A 17,728-nucleotide genomic window follows, 5' to 3' on the forward strand; every position below is an offset into this window, starting at 1 on the left:
CATCCTATGACGGTGGCACGTTGAGTAAGGCTATTCTACTGCCGATGTTTGTCTATGGAGATTGTATTGCTTTGTGCTCATTTTCATACACCTACTGTATCAGCAATGGGTGTGGCTAAATTAGCCAAATCCACTAATTTGAAGGGGTGTCCACATACTTTGTATATACAGTATAGAGTTTATCTTAAAGCCATGCCCCTACTAAGCCACACCTCCACTCTAGGGTTCCTCTAGGAACCCATTGCTACATTGAACCATTAAATGTTCCCCCAAGAAGCCCTGAACTAACTGAAGGTGCAAATATGAACCATTGAGTAGTAATGGTTCCTTGAGGATCTCCAGGGTTCCTCGAGTCATCAATATTTCTAAGACTGAACGTTTAACAAGAACCCTATGCTAATAGGGTGTCATCTGAGGCACAACTTTGGTTATTTTCTATAGGGCTTGGAGCCCTTTGGAGGGGCAGTGGTTTTAGCCATCTTGACCACAACGATACCACAATATATTCAAATTTTTATCACTATAACAGATGCCATTGGAGGTCATAGAACCTGTGGATACTGTCTAATTCTACCATCCACTGCTAATTTATTATAGATATAAAGGACATTCTGCATATTTCTATGTCTTAGGGTTTTCTGTGATGTAGGCTTGTTTCTAAAATAAATTGGTAGGCTGCATTCAATTTTTGAAATTTTCAATGTGTTATAATTTTTCACCTTTTGGCTGCTTCTTAAGACTTGGGTTGATAAACACCTGGTGTCTTTTTTCAAATCTCAAACATCCATCCATCCCTCCCTATCCTCCTCCTCCCGCTCCCTTTATCCCTCCCTCTCCACCAGACTCTCTCCTCTTGGCGCTGGTTGTGTTTTCCCACTGGGAATAGCGTAACTCCCTGCCAAATCCGCCCAATTCATCCTATTGATTCAACCCTGGGCCTTCTCTGCACGCACACTAGAGCTCCATTTGAATGCCCCAGCCCAGTACAGCACTCTGCCGTCAGACTCGACTCAGCCGCCAGCTATATGCCATCAGACTCGACTCAGCTGCCGAGCGGCTCGTTCAAATGTAGTCGCGTCTGTTTCATGTTGGCTGTCATGAGACAAATGAGACATAAATGAAACTGATGATAAGATTGTTTCATTCTTGGGCATGCAGCGATGCAAGCATTGCGCACAGGTCTAAAACATAGACCTATAACAAGCCACACCTCAAACTGCTATCTCAGACAGACAGTTTAAAATATGCTTTCTATTTCCTGACAGAGGATGATGTCTGGATCAGCGGACGAGCTGGCCAATCAGTGGTCTATTCACATTAATTTTTTTCATGACCAGTATACGCCACACAGTTCTGCTTTTGTTGTATGCCAACACCATTCCAACAAAGAAGCATAGGTCATTAAAAGAAATCGAAGGAAAGCTATTTCAGTCATATTGTAATTGATATTGTAGTAGGTCAAATTTCATGGAAATCTGGAAACACTGGACAGTTACTTTAACACCTTTTCTCAAATAATAACAAGTTAATAACTGCACAATTTATTTAATGTTCTGATTGCACAAACATTATTTTTCTTCGGCTGCTGATCTTTAAAAAATACCATTGCTTTATTGCGCTAATAATTCCCTTTGTGTGCATATTAACCTTTATGTCTGGCATAATGGAACGTCTAATTGGCAAGAGTCTAAGGTGTCAGAGCACCCGCTACAAGTGATTTAGATGCATGTCAGGAAATTCAGTTTCCTTTGGACAGGAGTACATTAAAAACCGATTACTTTGATTCGGGTTAATAAAAATAATGAGTTCTGAAGCACTGTGAAGAATATAATGTGTTGGAAATCCTGGTCCATAATCACATCAAGCATCGTTATACAATGACACCATTGATTTGACTTTGATATGAACATCGTCAAAGATTATCTCTCTGCTGAAAGCTAAGTTGAATAGGTCTTTATCGGTCATATCATATTCGATTATTAGTGGGCTTTCACAACCAGTGTGAAAGCCACGGCGCATCTCTCTCTCTCTCTCCCGTTCTCAGCTCTCGCTCTCGTCTCTCTCTCTTGCGTTCGCGTTCTCTCACAGTATTCCTCTCATCCGGGCGCACATTCGGCAGCTCGGCTTCGATACAGCTCCTCTCCTATGTGGTGGCTCCCGCGACCAGCTCATTGAACGTGAACAGTTTAGGCGAAGGGCGCTTTTCTAAATACCACGAAATTCTCACCGACTTCGGGGGTAGTTGGTCCTCGGTTGGATAAGGTTTTGCCGTTCCGTGCGTTGGACCCAAATCTTTAACTATACCAGCAATGGATACTTGGCTTGGCTTCTGCCCAGGCTTGCACTTAACTCTGTGTACCTGGTTTCTGATCTCCGCTCATACCCAGCTAAATGCCAAGGCGGAGATAACTTGCGCATTGTGCCAGTCGCCGGTCCAGCTACACCTGAAGGAATTACAGCTGGATACCGGTACGCACGCGGCTGATGGTACGAGGCATGCGGCCAAAGCTTTGGAACAGGTCCGACTGGAGTACCAGCTACTCGGAGTTACTGACCAAAATACTGGAGTACCAAGCGACACCCAACAGGCAGGTGTTCTCGTGGATGAGCCGAGATTCACTGACGATGGAGTTACCCCAAAAGTCGCTCTGGAAGATTTAACCGGGTCTAGTGAAAACGAAGAAAGGTACCGTGGTCAATATAATATTGGGGTGGATGATTTGGGTAAGGTCAAGGATGGTGCTGAGGATGTTGCGTTACGGAGAGCGAAGCGAAGCGGTCCCGAACCCCCCGAGTTTAGGGAGAGCCTTATGACCGGTGGCCCCGGTTTAGAAGGAGATACATTGGATGAGAGAAGGAGTCCTGGTCCGCTACTGGACGGACACAGACTGGGCCGATCCGAATTCAAGTGGAACAGGGACGAGGGTCGAGGGACTTCCAGAGGAGATGATCCCAAACTAAGCAGCACTACTTTCGCCTTGACCGGGGACTCAGCGCATAACCACGCAGTGGTTTACTGGTCGGGGCAAAACAGCAGCGTAAGTGATAATTATTCACCATTTGTCATGTGTATTTGTATTTCACAAAATAAACAATGTTATATGATGAAGCCTTACGTTTCGTCAATGACTGTAAAGGCCTATTATATCCAAACTGTGCTGCGCACAGAAATATTCGCTTGCTTTAGCGAGTTGTTTGGCCACTGTAACAGGTGCATTGGTTCAGTTGCGCACAGCAGGGCACTATATCCCACATAGGTTTCAGCACCTCCAGAAGCATTCGGGGCCCGGTTGGACTGGTAATGGCTATTGCACACGGAGATATGCTTGATTGCAGCAGACTCTGTGCCCGTGCCATACGGATAGCAGCATTGCTTCACATAGCGGTTGGAAAACACTCACTATACTTGCGCATATAGGTTACTCTGACAGGTGAATTCCACTAGTTTTAGTTTATTTATATGTAATGAATACGACTGAAATAAATTATAATCGTAAACGTGTCCTGTATTTTGCAATATGTTTTGTTGCAGGTCTTGTATACATCGCTTTGGATTTTTCATGCAATATAGGCTAATTGATTGGGCAGATTTGTAAATATTTTTTACGGGGATATAAATTGTTTGAATTCTTTACTTGTAATAACGAAATTTCGCATCGAATGAAAGCAAGCCTATGTGGTCCTCTGAATTTCTGGCTTGTTCCTGTTGCTTCTATGTTCACAATTCCTTTACAATAGCCATAGATTTAATAGGCCTAGTTTAACAACTATATTCTATACCTATGAATTATGTGGACTTTATATGCATATTTACCATTTATATGGATTTTTTAAAATACATCCATCTGCCAACTATCATCATACCAGAGTAAATTATATTCAGAATAATGCCTCGCTCCCCAAATTAGTAATCGGTGCACTTGTTACCTGTACTTACACAGACACTCCAAAGGGTGGCGTACAATGTACAAGAGACTATCATTATGCCTCTTAAAAGCAGCTTCTGCAATTGTGTATTATTGTAGGGATACAGAGTCTGAGACAATGGTCTCTCATGGAATCAGGGGCAATGAAATCATCCAGGGAAGGACCCTTGTGAAGTCTGAATATCCCTAGCAAACATTCACAGCACTTAGAACACTGTTCTTAATATGCCTTGGCCTATGTGATCAATACCTATGGTGACGGTCAATAATACAATTTAATTGATTGGCAGGCTATGAGCCTGTAATAGCAGCTTTACAACCGCACAGAGGAGAACTGGTAGGTCATGTCTGATTTTGGTCTATACATGTTGCTCTGCCACCAAAGTCTGTCCGTCTACATAAGGGTATTCATTGGTGATGCACTACAACCTGTCTCATCCTCTGTGAGTGAAGACAGCTTGTACTTTAACTGAGGTCACAATGGAACGTGTAGGTCATGTTAATGATAAGACATGTCCTTGTACTGGCTAATACCTCAGGCTACTAATACATGAATGGCTGTTATGACACAGATTAATCATCTTCCTGTAGCAGCCAGATCATTCCATCCCAATTTTATTTTGAAATGGCTGGAATACTGACATGATTTCATCCCCCCTAAAAGGGCTTAGAGGCCTTCATTTGAAACAGAATAATATGGTGAAATGAATAAAAGCAATTTCCACAACCATGCAGACTCAGAGCAGCCAAAGCCACTGGGCTCGTCTTTATCATTCTTACATGTTTCTTTTGTTGTTGTGGCTGCCTCTTTTTTGCTTGATTTCATTTGGATGAAAACAAAAATGAATCCCTCAGTTTCAGTCATCTGTCTGAAGTTATTATGACACGCTGCCTGAACTTGTTTTTTAACTCGCAGTGATGGCTGCGGCGGTTTGGGGACGTTTGTGTATGTGTGTGTGTGAGTGTGTGCGGACTCTGTGTGTGTGTATGCGCTTGGCTCTGTGTGTGTGAGACAGGTTTTCTGGGTGTATTGTCTACCTCAGCCAGCCCAACTCCATGCCTCCGTTTCCCCCTAGCTGTAAATCTGTAATAATTATCTTGAAGACGGAAACAGGTATCCATTTTGAAATATTCTCTTCTTGCCACATGAGGGGGATTGACTGCCTACTCAAGCATGTGTTCTCCAGCTCTCAGACACTAGTACTGGGCTACTTTATCTTCATTGGGCTTTAGCTCCTGATTGTATGGGTGATGAATTAAGCCCTCAAGGACAGCCTGATGGAGCCTGAAGTGATCTAACTCTAACTTAACCACAGCAGTTGGGGTTGGTGTGTGTGTGTGGCTGAATGAGTCTACTCTGGCCTCACCCATGCATTCACTCACATGTCGTTGTGCCACCACACTCCCTTTCCTTCTTTCTTTTTACATTTTTTTTTTATAAAAAAAAACAACTTCTACCCAGAATGCTATGCTTGTGCTGCCTGAGCCGTGTTGTGCCCTGTGCCACTACTCCTCTAGGATGACATGGGTAGAAGTGGTGTTACGTTCCCCAAGGCAGGTTGTACCCTCTGAGGCGTGTAGACAAGGCTAATGTGGTCTCTGTCTGTCTGTCTGTCTGTCTGTCTGTCTGTCTGTCTGTCTGTCTGTCTGTCTCTCTGTCTCTCTGTCTCTCTGTCTCTCTGTGTGCCTGAGCCCTGGGTGGATATTAGCCTAGCCTAGACTCCCTATGGGGAGAGTGATGGGCAGAGTGTCGAGTTTCTCAGTCTCAGTGGTGTTTATGAATATAATGGCAGGGTTCCTTCTTCTTGCCAATGTGGATACAAAATGGCCGCCATTATTGTGCTTCATGCTGATCATTACTATCATAAAAGCCACTTTCATAAGTGATTTTCAACCATGATAATGTATTTCATCCATCCACTCGCTTTTGATGTCGATGCTTCCAGTAATGCACTTCGCTGGTAGTAAATATCTACATATACGTCAATAGTGCAAGAAAATCTGCCAGCCTTGGCAGGATCTATGGCCATTTTTTTATCTTGATGTTTTTTCTTCATGATGCAATACATGGTTTTCTCTTTGTTCTTCATACATCCAGTGGGGGAAATCTTAATCAGCATTTGCATAATTCAGATTAGTAACCATACTGTAGGCATATTGTACAGACCATAATTAGAGACATTTAATTTCTTCAATATTTGCAGTACATTTAGTAGACTCAAGCACCTGACTCCTCAACCTGAACAAAGGAATATGCTGGTACACATGGCTTCTTCCCCTCGAAATAAACTGAACTAAACTGAAATGAATTGAACTGAAATAAACTGAACTAAACTGAAAATAACTGAACTCAACTCAACTGAAATTAACTGAACTCAACTGAAATTAATTTTACTGAAATGAATTTAATTGAACTGAACTGAAATGAACTTCCTTATTCAACAACATCCGCTCATCTTGAAGAATATCGTTGTTCGCCAACCCCCTTACTGCACCCACCAACCAGTGAGGAGAGGGTGGCGTAGTTGGTTGGCATAGCTGAACACAGCTTTGGCATCCATGCAGTGGCCTGGAACATGATTTAGGATGTACACAGGGGGCTTGTTCCTAGTCCTGTCTGTGTCTCGTCTCACCCCTTGGATGGCTTCCCTTCCGTTTAGTGATGCTAATGGCTTGTAAAGTGCCACTATTTTGCTACCTACCGCTATGGAGGAACTAACTGCTCTGGAGGAAGAAGGGAAGAGAGGAGGATAGGATGGGGTGTCATAAATAATGCCCTCTTCCAAAGGGACTCTTCCTCTTTTCATACGTCCATCCCCTCCCCTCTTCGTCTACTTTGTGTTTACAAATGTGTTTTCCCAGCCCTTGTTTCCTCTCCGCAGTGGAAGTAGTGAAGCTTGGTGGCAAGACGCCATGCGCCGCCACGACTAGACGGAGGATTCGTCTTGACTTGAGCTAACTTGGCCCAACCTTTTCAGGCTAGCGCCGAGCTGTGTGTTCGGGTTTAGCACCTTGTTTAGTTGCTTTATCAAGATTGACTACATGCTTGTCATTTATTATTTAGTTAATGGACTGGATTGAGAGAAACATGTGAAAGGCAATGGAATAATAACTAGGGTTCTCGTTTTACCTTGGTGAACTTTCCCTGGTCGGGCCAGGTCATGAAACTCCTTGTGAAAACTGCTCTCCAAGACCTACCGATGAAGGTAGTTTAACGTAACTGCAGTTGGCTTATCAGCGTTTGATAGCCACACATTTACCCAGTATGCCTGCATTACAACACATTCAGGGTCAATTACAATCACATTACATAGCACCTGCTGTTGTAACAGAGCAACATCTAAAACCACAGAAGTCACTAAAAGCCTTGAGACTCACGTCTCATGCATGGCTCGGAGCTACCCATTGGATGAAAGGTTCTGAAAGCAGTGAATCACCAAGCTAATGGTCTCATTGTGTTTCCTGTACCATCACCACGGCAGCGGAACTAGAGTAGGCCTTGGTGGAAGGATACGTTATGACTGTTTGACTTGAGTGTAGTCATACGCTTGGCCGTTGATCCCTTTCTGCTGTACAAGGGTGTCGACAGAGCACCGAGCCGCATGTCTGTGTGTGTGTGTGTGAGTGTGTGTGTAGGTGTTAATAACATTAATGTAAAATAGTGTCTAATGTGATTTGGTTTCATCTTCATTCTATTATTAAACCTCTTTTTCCACGGGAGGTATCTCAGGATAAAGTAGGGGCCGACCGTGACATTGTCTCTGCCTCTCTAGCAGCTGATCCCAGTACAGTTTGGATGGTAGTGGTTGGATTGGCGTAGTCTGACTGTCTCTAGTTCTCTAACAGCTGATCTCAGACCAGTTTTGCATGGTAGTGGTTGGACTGCGTGGTGCAGTGTAGTAGGTGGATCGAAGTAGGTGGTATATGCAGCATGCTCCCCCTGGGCATAGAGTCTTGACCTTTACCACCGTTTTTTTAGGCAAAGTGGGATACCTTGTAACGTTTATCTCTCTTGGCATTTCCTGAACATTAGCACACTAGGCAGAACGCAATGACTAAGTAATGATGTCAGAGAGGATGTTGAGGGGGGAGATCACCTACCCCTCTCTCTCTCCCTCACACTCACTCGCTCTCTGTCTCTCCCACACACGCAAATACTCTTTCCCTCCCCCTTCCTCTTTCTGTCACTCTCTCCCTCTCTTTCTCACTCAGTCGGGTGAATGGTGTCACGGTTGTGAAGGGTTGCCGTTGATGCAGACTAATGATGACATACTGTATTATACCCCAGGACCCATACTCAATTAACACACTGTCTAATTAAAATGATCTAGCGGTTTATCTATGAAAGAGACTGCGAATGGCCGTAAAACGGGGCCACGCCACATTACTTTACTGTCCCCTTCTCCTTCTTTTTTTTATTCCCATTTAGATTTTAATGATAATAACCTGATTAAACATCAGCCATTACCAAACATATTGTGTAAGCATCTTTCATTTAGTGGAGGGAAATATATGTGGCTTGATGATGGGAGATTTGCTAACGGAGTCAGTTTGGGGAAGCAAGCAGTACGTGACTTTAAACTCCTGTCTCTCCATTGTATTTGCTAAAGGAAGACTATTCCTCTCTCTCTCTCGCTCTCTCTCTCTCTCACTCTCTCTCTCACTCTCTCGCTCTCTCTCTCTTCATCTTTGAGCTTGACTATCCTCATGAAAGTAGCCTCTAATGATAGTCACCCCCTCTACGCATTCACACATTTTAATTTGTAATAACGCTTTAAGAGAAGTAAAGACGAGCTTGGTTTGAAACCTAATAATACAACTGTGCTCAGTAAAACAGAGAGAGTGAGTGTTCATAGATATCAATGCATTATTCATTTGCCTTCTTTCTCTTTAGAGGAGTTTTGCTGAGTGGGAGGGGCATCAGAACATGAGCTAACTAGGTTTGTTTTTACACAATGTTTTTACACAATGTATGATTGTTATGAATGAAAATGGCCTGGAGTTATCCCTGACCGGGTATCCCAATCAGGAGATACTTTGGGCCCTTGTGATAGCCTATACTTGGGGCCTGAGGTAAAACTCTTGGCTCTGTATACATGAAAAGGGCCTTAAGTTTATCCCTGACCGCGTGACCCAACCAGGAAATACTCTGGGCCCTTGTGATAGCCTATAATAAATAGGGCCCACAGTTTAATCAAGTCAGGAAACGCTCCAGGGCCTAGTCATGAAAACACTTCACCGCTAGACAGGCGTTGTCAATGTGAATCTTATGAAGGCCTTGTGTGAGCAATGCCCTTAGGCAAGGTGTTAATTGCTTCTTAAGCTCTTTGATACAGTATGTAGGCTAGCACCTGTCTGCTCCATTGAACAACAGCCTATTTCTACCTCCAGACAGTTTACTTAAACACAGAGGGGTTGTTACTGCTTTCCTTATGTATCGGGTTATTGGCTGCGTATGGCTGGGTCCCACATGGCACCCAATTCCCTGTGTAGTGCCCATATAGCTCTGGTCAAAAGTAGTGCACTATATAGGGGATATGGTGTCACTTGGGACTCATTCTTGCAGGCGTCAATAAAGAGATGAGGAAATTGCCAGATATCCTGGTATGTCTGGGTGTGTGCCTTGAAGTTTCCTCAGTCCCCAGATTATGAATAGCTACTACCACTGTCTCTATTGAGATGTGAGGCCATTAGTGGGAAATTATGATGCAACTTTGTTTTAATGAGGGAATGTGATATACTGTTAGTTGATTATACAGCTAAAGCATTGCTTAACAAGTTTGGTGGTAAATTGCTGAATGAGAGGTTGGCACACACACACACACACACACACACACACACACACACACACACACACACACACACACACACACACACACGCACACACACGCACACACACACACACTAGCTAGTTAGCTAGTAGTCAGCTAGCCACTGCTAGCGGTCATCAGTCAACTCTAGCCAGTCTGCACAGCGTGACTCAAACCAGAGCAAATCTGACTTATTTTTCTCCATATCTCCGGATTCCTATCGCAAGCTCTGAACTTTATTTTTTTGTTCACCTGGATCATCGCAGCTAGCTAGCTGCTATTCGAGTGGCCACTCCTGGCTAACGTCACTGTCCTGAAGCAAGAACCAATTAACCTGGAGCTAGCCTTGCTAGGCCCATCTCCCGGCTAGCCAAAGAGGTCCATCAGCCACAATACCTATTTTGCCAACTGGCCTGAACCCCCGCCGACCCATCACGACGGTTCCACCGACGTGATTCGCCTGATGGGGTTTTCTCAACTGGCTCTGCCGTCGCGTCGTCCCCTGAATGCCCATCCGCTAGCATGCTAGCCACGGCCCGCTAGCTGTCCAGAGCACTTCAGACTGTTAGCTGAAGAGGCCCACCGGACAAATTATTTGGCCACTATACCTATTTTGCCAATTGGCCTGGTTTACCACACAGAGCCCTGCTGGTCTGTCTGCTGACGTAATAGCACGAGGGGGCCACAAAATACTTTTCCCGTAGCGATGTCCCTCCAAGGCCCTTCTGTTAGCTTGCTAGCCCCGGGCTGCTAGCTGCCTGAAGTCACTCACTGGACTCCTATGATCACTCTGCTACGCATGCCTCTCGCTAACGTCAATATGCCTTGTCCATTGCTGTTTTGGTTAGTAATTATTGCCTTATTTCACTGTAGAGCCTCTAGCCCTGCTCAATACGCCTTACACTTTAGTTCCACCTAGCACACATGCGGTGACATCACCTGGTTAAATTATATTTCTAGAGACAATATATCTTTCATCGTCACTCTATGCACAGGTTTACCCTCACTGTATTCATTATCCTACCATACCTTTGTCTGTACATTATGCCTTGAATCTATTCTACCTTGCCCAGAAATCTGCTCCCTTTACTCTCTGTTCTGAATGTACTAGATGACCAGTTATTTTAGCCTTTAGCCTTTAGCCATACCCTTATCCTACTCCTCCTCTGTTCCCTGGTGATGTGGAGGTTAATCCAGGCCCTGCAGTACCTAGCTACTGTCACGCCCTGACCTTAGAGATCCCTGTTTATTCTCTATATTTTGGTTAGGCCAGGGTGTGACTAGGGTGGGTACTCTAGTTTTGGTATATCTATGTTTTCTTTTTTGTTGTTGGCCGAGTATGGTTCCCAATCAGAGGCAGCTGTCTATAGTTGTCTCTGATTGGGGATCATACTTAGGCAGCCCTTTTTCCCACCTTCAGTTGTGGGATCTTGTCTTTGTTTGGTTGCATGTATTTTTGCATGACGAAGCATTTTGTTCGATGTATTATTTATTGTTTTTTTGCTGGTTCACATTTCAATAAAATATGATGAACTCAAATCACGCTGCGCCTTGGTCTACCCTTAACAACGAACGTTACAGCTACACTCGCATTCCCCAGGATGCTATCATTTGTTGACTTCCGTAACCGTAAAAGCCTTGGTTTCATGCATGTTAACATTAGAAGCCTCCTCCCTAAGTTTGTTTTATTCACTGCCCTAGCACACACTGCCAACCCGGATGTCCTAGCCGTGTCTGAATTCTGTCTCAGGAAGACCACCAAAGACCCTGAAATTTCCATCCCTAACTATAACATTTTCCGACAGGATAGAACTGCCAAAGGGGGTGGTGTTGCAATCTACTGCAGAGATAGCCTGCAGAGTTCTGTCTTACTATCCAGGTCTGTACCCAAACAATTCAAGCTTCTACTTTTAAAAATCCACAGACCAACCTCTGCCCCCAGCTGTGTCCTGGACACCATATGTGAACTGATTGCCCCCATCTATCTTCAGAGCTTGTGCTGCTAGATGACCTAAACTGGGACATGCTTAACACCTCGGCCATCCTACAATCTAAGCTTGATGCCCACAATCTCTCACAAATTATCAATGAACCACCAGGTACAATCCCAAATCCGTAAACACGAGCACCCTCATAGATATCATCCTAACCAACTTGCCCTCCAAATAGATCTCTGATGTTTTCAACCAAGATCTCAGCGATCACTGCCTCATTGCCTGCATCCGTAACGGGTCTGTGGTCAAACGACCACCCCTCATCACTATCAAACGCTCCCTAAAACACTTCAGCGAGTAGGCCTTTCTAATCAACCTGACCTGGGTATCCTGGAAGGATATTGCCCTCATCCCGTCAGTAGAGGATGTTTGGTCATTCTTTAAAAGTGCTTTCCTCACCATCTTAAACAAGCATGCCCCTTTCAAAAAAAATAGAACCAGGAACAGATATAGCCCTTGGTTATCTCCAGATCTGAATGCCCTTGACCAGCGCAAAAACATCCTGTGGTGTTCTGCATTAGCATCAAATAGCCCCTGTGATTTGCAACTTTTCAGGGAAGTTAGGAACCTTAGCACGCCAGTATCTTTACTTGCACATTCATCGTCTGCACATCTACCATTCCAGTGTTTAATTGCTATATTGTAGTTACTTCGCCACCATGGCCTATTTATTGCCTTACCTCCATTATATTACTTAATTTGCATTCACTGTTCTAGACTTTTCTTTTTTTCTACTGTATTATTGACCGTATGTTTGTTTATTCCATGTGTAACTCTGTGGTGTTGTATGTGTCGAACTGCTGTGCTTTATGTTCTCAACTAGCCTACCTGGTTAAATAATGGTGAAAAAAACACACAGAAAAACAAACAAACACACACATCTCCCCCTGTTAATTAAAGTATGTAAAAATCGTTACTTACAGACTCTCTTTCTCTCTCTCTCTCTCTCTTTCTCTCTTGCTGTTACTGTATTATAAAGCCTGAGTTCAGACAGAGTTGAGCTGAACACCTGCAGTAATGTTGAGTGATGAATGGTAACAAGTGTGTAACTAAAATAAATACTTACCCCGACACATTTCAGGTGTTTCAGCTTACTCACTACTTTTTGCTCTTCTGGCTGCTATGTCGACAACACAGCAATTTTCTGCAGCGTGGCCCATAGAGCTGAACACAGCACATCAACACATCCTGGCTATGGTTCTCTCTCTCTCTCTGTCTCTCTGTCTCTCTCTCAACTGTTTTTTTGGGGGGAGGGGGGGGGGGGTGCTCTTGAAATCTAAATGGGGCATCTCAAGAGATTTCATCCTGCAAACTATCAAATAAATAAATGCATCTCTCTCTCTTCTTGCCATAGCTTTTATTGTTTCCCTCTCTTTATGTCTCTACTATATCTATTTTATCACCCTCCCTATGGAATGGTTTTAATACGCAGGAGGAACAATAGGGCAAGAAGTCTGCTTTATTTCATTGTTATCCTGTGTCCCAACAATGATACTCTTGATACCTGTATAACAGTAAATAAGGAAATACTGAAGTCTGCAGGTATTGTCTGTAGCTACCACTTCAGGGCAGTACAAATAAAAGCCACACAACATCTGCTGTCTGCCACCAAAGCCTCTACGTTCCTCTTCCCCACTTGGGTATAGCTAGCTATCAGTTACAGTCGCGCCTACCAACAGCTACAGTTGCCTGTTAGAGATCGAGGCTAATGCTATTGTAAGCCTCAAACAACATGGGTAACATACTTAAAAATAATATGTGTATGAATGCCTTTGTGTCTGTGTAACATTGTTTCACTTAAAATCCAAAGTGCTGTAGTGCAGAGCCAAAACAACAAAAACATTTTCACTGTCCAAATACTTTTGGACCTCACTGTACATAAACTCATTAGGTCTCCAAATGTGAGACGACAGCTAAGTTCCTAGTGTGTTCAGGGATTCCCTTGCACTCTGTTTAACAGTGAAAGTAAGTTGATTATATAAAACATATGAACATATGAAACATTTGAAAGAAAATCATTTTTTTGTCCATTAAATTAACATCAAATTGATCAGAAATACAGTCTAGACATTGTTAATGTTGTAAATGACTATAGCTACAGCTATAGCTGGAAATATGGAATATCTACGTAGGCGTACAGAGGCCCATTATCAGCAACCATCACTCCAATGGCACATTGTGTTAGCTAATCCAAGTTTATCATTTTGAAAGGATAATTGATCATTAGAAAACCCTCTTGCAATTATGTTAACACTGCTGAAAACTGTTGTACTGATTAAAAAAGCAATACAACTGGCCTCCTTTAGACTAGTTGAGTATCTGGAGCATCGGCATTTGTGGGTTTGATTACAGGCTCAAAATGGCCAGAAACAAAGACATTTCTTATGAAACTCGTTTGTTCTATTCTTGTTCAGAAATGAAGGCAATTCCATGTGAGAAATGACCAAGAAACTGAAGATCTCGTACAACGCTGTGTACTAATCCCTTCACAGAACAGCACAAACTGTCTCTAACCAGAATAGTACGAGGAGTGGGAGGCCCCGGTGCACAACTGAGCAAGAGGACAAGTAAATCAGTGTCTAGTTTGAGAAACAGACGCATCACAAGTCTTCAACAGGCAGCTTCATTAAATAGTACCTGCAAAACACCAGTCTCAACGTCAACAGTGCAGAGGCGAGTCCGGGATGCTGGCCTTCTAGCCAGAGTTGCAAAGATAAACCATATCTCAGACTGGCCAAAAAAAATATAGATTAAGATGGGCAAAAGAACACAGACACTGGACAGAGGAAGTCTGCCTAGAAGGCCAGCATACCGGAGTCATTCTTCATCCATCGTTCTTAAATGGAAGAAGTTTGGAACCACCAAGATGCTTCTAAAAGCTGGCCGCCCAGACAAACTGGGAAATCGGAGGAGAAGGGCCTTACTCATGGAGGTGACCAAGAACCCAATGGTGACCCTGACAAAGCCCCAGAGTTCCTCTGTGGAGCTGGGAGAACCTTCCAGAAGGACAAACATCTCTGCAGCACACCACCAATAAGGCCTTTATGGTAGACTGGCCAAACTGAAGCCACACCTCAGTAAAAGGCACTTGACAGCACGCTTGAAGTTTGCTAAAAGGCATCTAAAGGACTCGTATACCATGAGAAACAAGATTATCTGGTCTGATGAAACCAAGATTGAACTCTTTGGCCTGAATTCCAAACGTCTGGAGGAATCCAGGCACCATCCCTACCGTGAATATGGTCATAGCAGCATCATGCTGTGGGGATGTTTTTCAGCAGCAGGGACAGGGAGACTAGTCAGGATTGAGGGAAAAGTAAACAGAGCAAAGTAAATAACCTGCTCCAGAGCGCTCAGGACCTCAGACTGGGGCGAAGGTTCACCTTCCAACAGGACAATGACCCTAAGCCAAGAAAATGCAGGAGTGGCTTTGAGACAAGTCTCTGAATGTCCTTGAGTGGCCAAGACTTGAGCCCAGACTTGAACCCGATCAAACATCTCTGGAGAGACTTGAAAATAGCTGAGCAGCGACGCTCCCCATCCAACCTGACAGAGCTTGAGAGTATCTGTAGAGCAGAATGGTAGGAACTCCCCAAATAAAGGTGTGCCAAGCTTGTGGTGTCATTCCCAAGAAGACTCAAGGCTGTAATCTCTGCCAAATGTGCTTCAACAAAGTACTGAGTAAAGGTTCAGAAAACGTATGTGAATGTGGTATTCAGTTGTTTTAAAACACTTTGTCTAAATGTCTAAAAACCTGTTTTTGCTTTGTCATTATGGGGTATTGTGTGTAGATTGATGTGAGAAAACATTTAATCCATTTCAGAATAAGGCTGTGACGTAACAACATGTTGAACAAGTCAAGGCGTCTGAATATTTTCTGAAAAGTATGTGTGTGCGTGTGTTTGGGGGTGTGTGTGAAATTAAGCCTAGCCAGTTCAGAAGGGAAACCTGCGTGTGGTGGATTGCATCAGCTGATATTGCACCAATTGGATTCACACTCTAATTACATGCGGCCTATTTAGTTGACCAGTTCTACACGTGCTTCCTCGATGCCGGATGTCACACGCTCTCATGCGCTGGTGTCTCTTGCGGCTGTAACTAGCTTGTACACTCTGTGCTCGGTGTTTCTGATATCCCACCACCTCAGCCTCCACCTGTAGGAGTACTGTTTCTTCCATCATGGGATTTGGTATAGCATATCTTGCTCATTGACTTTAGTTATATTACCATCTTCATTTGACGCTTGTTTCTGGCAGTGAGCTACCCTGAAGGAGCAGAGCCCTATTGACAAACCATGCATTGTTATATTTTCTAATGGTTAAATGTACACATGGGGGTTTCTTTATAAAGATACTTTGCACATAAGAGAAGTGTTCAATCAGGATGGTTTCTCAATTGGTGTGTGGGGTGTATTTGTGAATGAGACAGATAGAGGGACAGTGAAATAGAGAGAGTTCATGCATGTTTTTATTCAATATAGACCTATATCCTAAGACCTACAGTATCAACCATCCTCTCAATACACTATGTTTCCTACTTAGCAGTGGGAACATTTGCAATATCACATACATTCTAGCCGGTGAGGGCAGTCTCTTTGAGTCTGTTGTGGATGGCCACATTCACAGTGCCTGTTGGCTCTTCCTCAGCAACTGCCTGTGTCCATCACTAGAGGGTGTGTTCAGTATGGGGAAGATTAATACTAACATGGGTCAACTGACAGGATGAGTAGATGGAGCTGGATTGGTCTGAGACAGGGAGAGAGAGGGTGAGGAAAGAGGTTGGGAGGAGAGAGAGAGACAAACAGAGAGAGCGAGAGAGAGAGACAAACAGAGAGAGATAGAGACACACACACAGACACACGCACACAAACACACACACACACAGACACACACAGACACGCACACACACAGACACACTCACACAGAGACACACACACACACACACACACACACACACACACAGAGACACACACAGAGACAGAGACACACACACACAGAGACACACTGAGACAGAGACACACAGAGACAGAGACACACACAGACAGAGACACACAGAGACAGACACACACACACACAGACACACACACACAGAGACAGAGACACAGACACACAGAGAGACACACACAGAGACAGAGACACACACACAGAGACACACAGTTACAGATACATACAGAGACAGAGACACACACAGAGACAGAGACACACAGAGACAGAGGCAGAGGCACACACAGACAGAGACACACAGAGACAGACACACACACACACACACAGACACACACACAGACACACACACACACAGAGACACAGACATACAGAGAGACACACACAGAGACAGAGACACACAGAGACAGAGACAGAGACATACAGAGACAGAGACACACAGAGACAGAGAAAGAGACACACACTTCACACAGTCTGCATTACCAACATGCATCTTGGCTAAACAGTTATTAATCTCACCTCCAAAACTCACTCAAACCACCAAAACACTTCATACTTGTCTCAAAATAAGCTTGTTTGACTATAACACTTGCAACAATTCTCACTCAGAAAGCATGCAATGTCTCTCATAACACACTACGTAAAAAACACTAAGAATGATGAACTATTCATATATCAGTATTTCATTATAGAATAAGAATAACACATTTTCACTTTATTGACTGTCCTAAAGTATATGTAACAAGAAGGAATCAGAAATGCAGCAGTTTGCTTCAATAGCCATTATTTTTTCTATATCTTTGCGTATAGTAATTTACTTGTGAAAAATACAAAGTTGAAACAAAAGAAAAAATCCTGAAATTCCAGGGCTGCAATAGCAATTACAACAAAAAACATAATCAACATGTATAGTATAATCACTCATACTGTACAGCACTGTGAGGGTTCTAGTTCTCATCAACATGTATAGTATAATCACTCATACTGTACAGCACTGTGAGGGTTCTAGTTCTCATCAACATGTATTGTATAATCACTCATACTGTACAGTACTGTGA

The 17,728-nt window shown here is 43.5% G+C and overlaps 1 protein-coding gene across 1 annotated transcript in view; it reads left to right on the plus strand.

Moving 5' to 3' along the window:
- Positions 1-2,309: 2,309 nt before the first annotated feature.
- The window catches only part of LOC139369596 (VPS10 domain-containing receptor SorCS3-like), a 244,686-nt gene continuing 229,267 nt past the window's right edge, over positions 2,310-17,728 (plus strand). Inside the window, exon 1 of the mRNA XM_071108850.1 lies at positions 2,310-3,038. Coding sequence (XP_070964951.1) covers positions 2,310-3,038 — 729 coding nt within the window. The remainder of the gene's footprint in view (positions 3,039-17,728) is intronic.

Source organism: Oncorhynchus clarkii, chromosome 17 (genome assembly GCF_045791955.1).
Source record: "Oncorhynchus clarkii lewisi isolate Uvic-CL-2024 chromosome 17, UVic_Ocla_1.0, whole genome shotgun sequence".
Classification (NCBI taxonomy): Eukaryota; Metazoa; Chordata; class Actinopteri; order Salmoniformes; family Salmonidae; genus Oncorhynchus; species Oncorhynchus clarkii.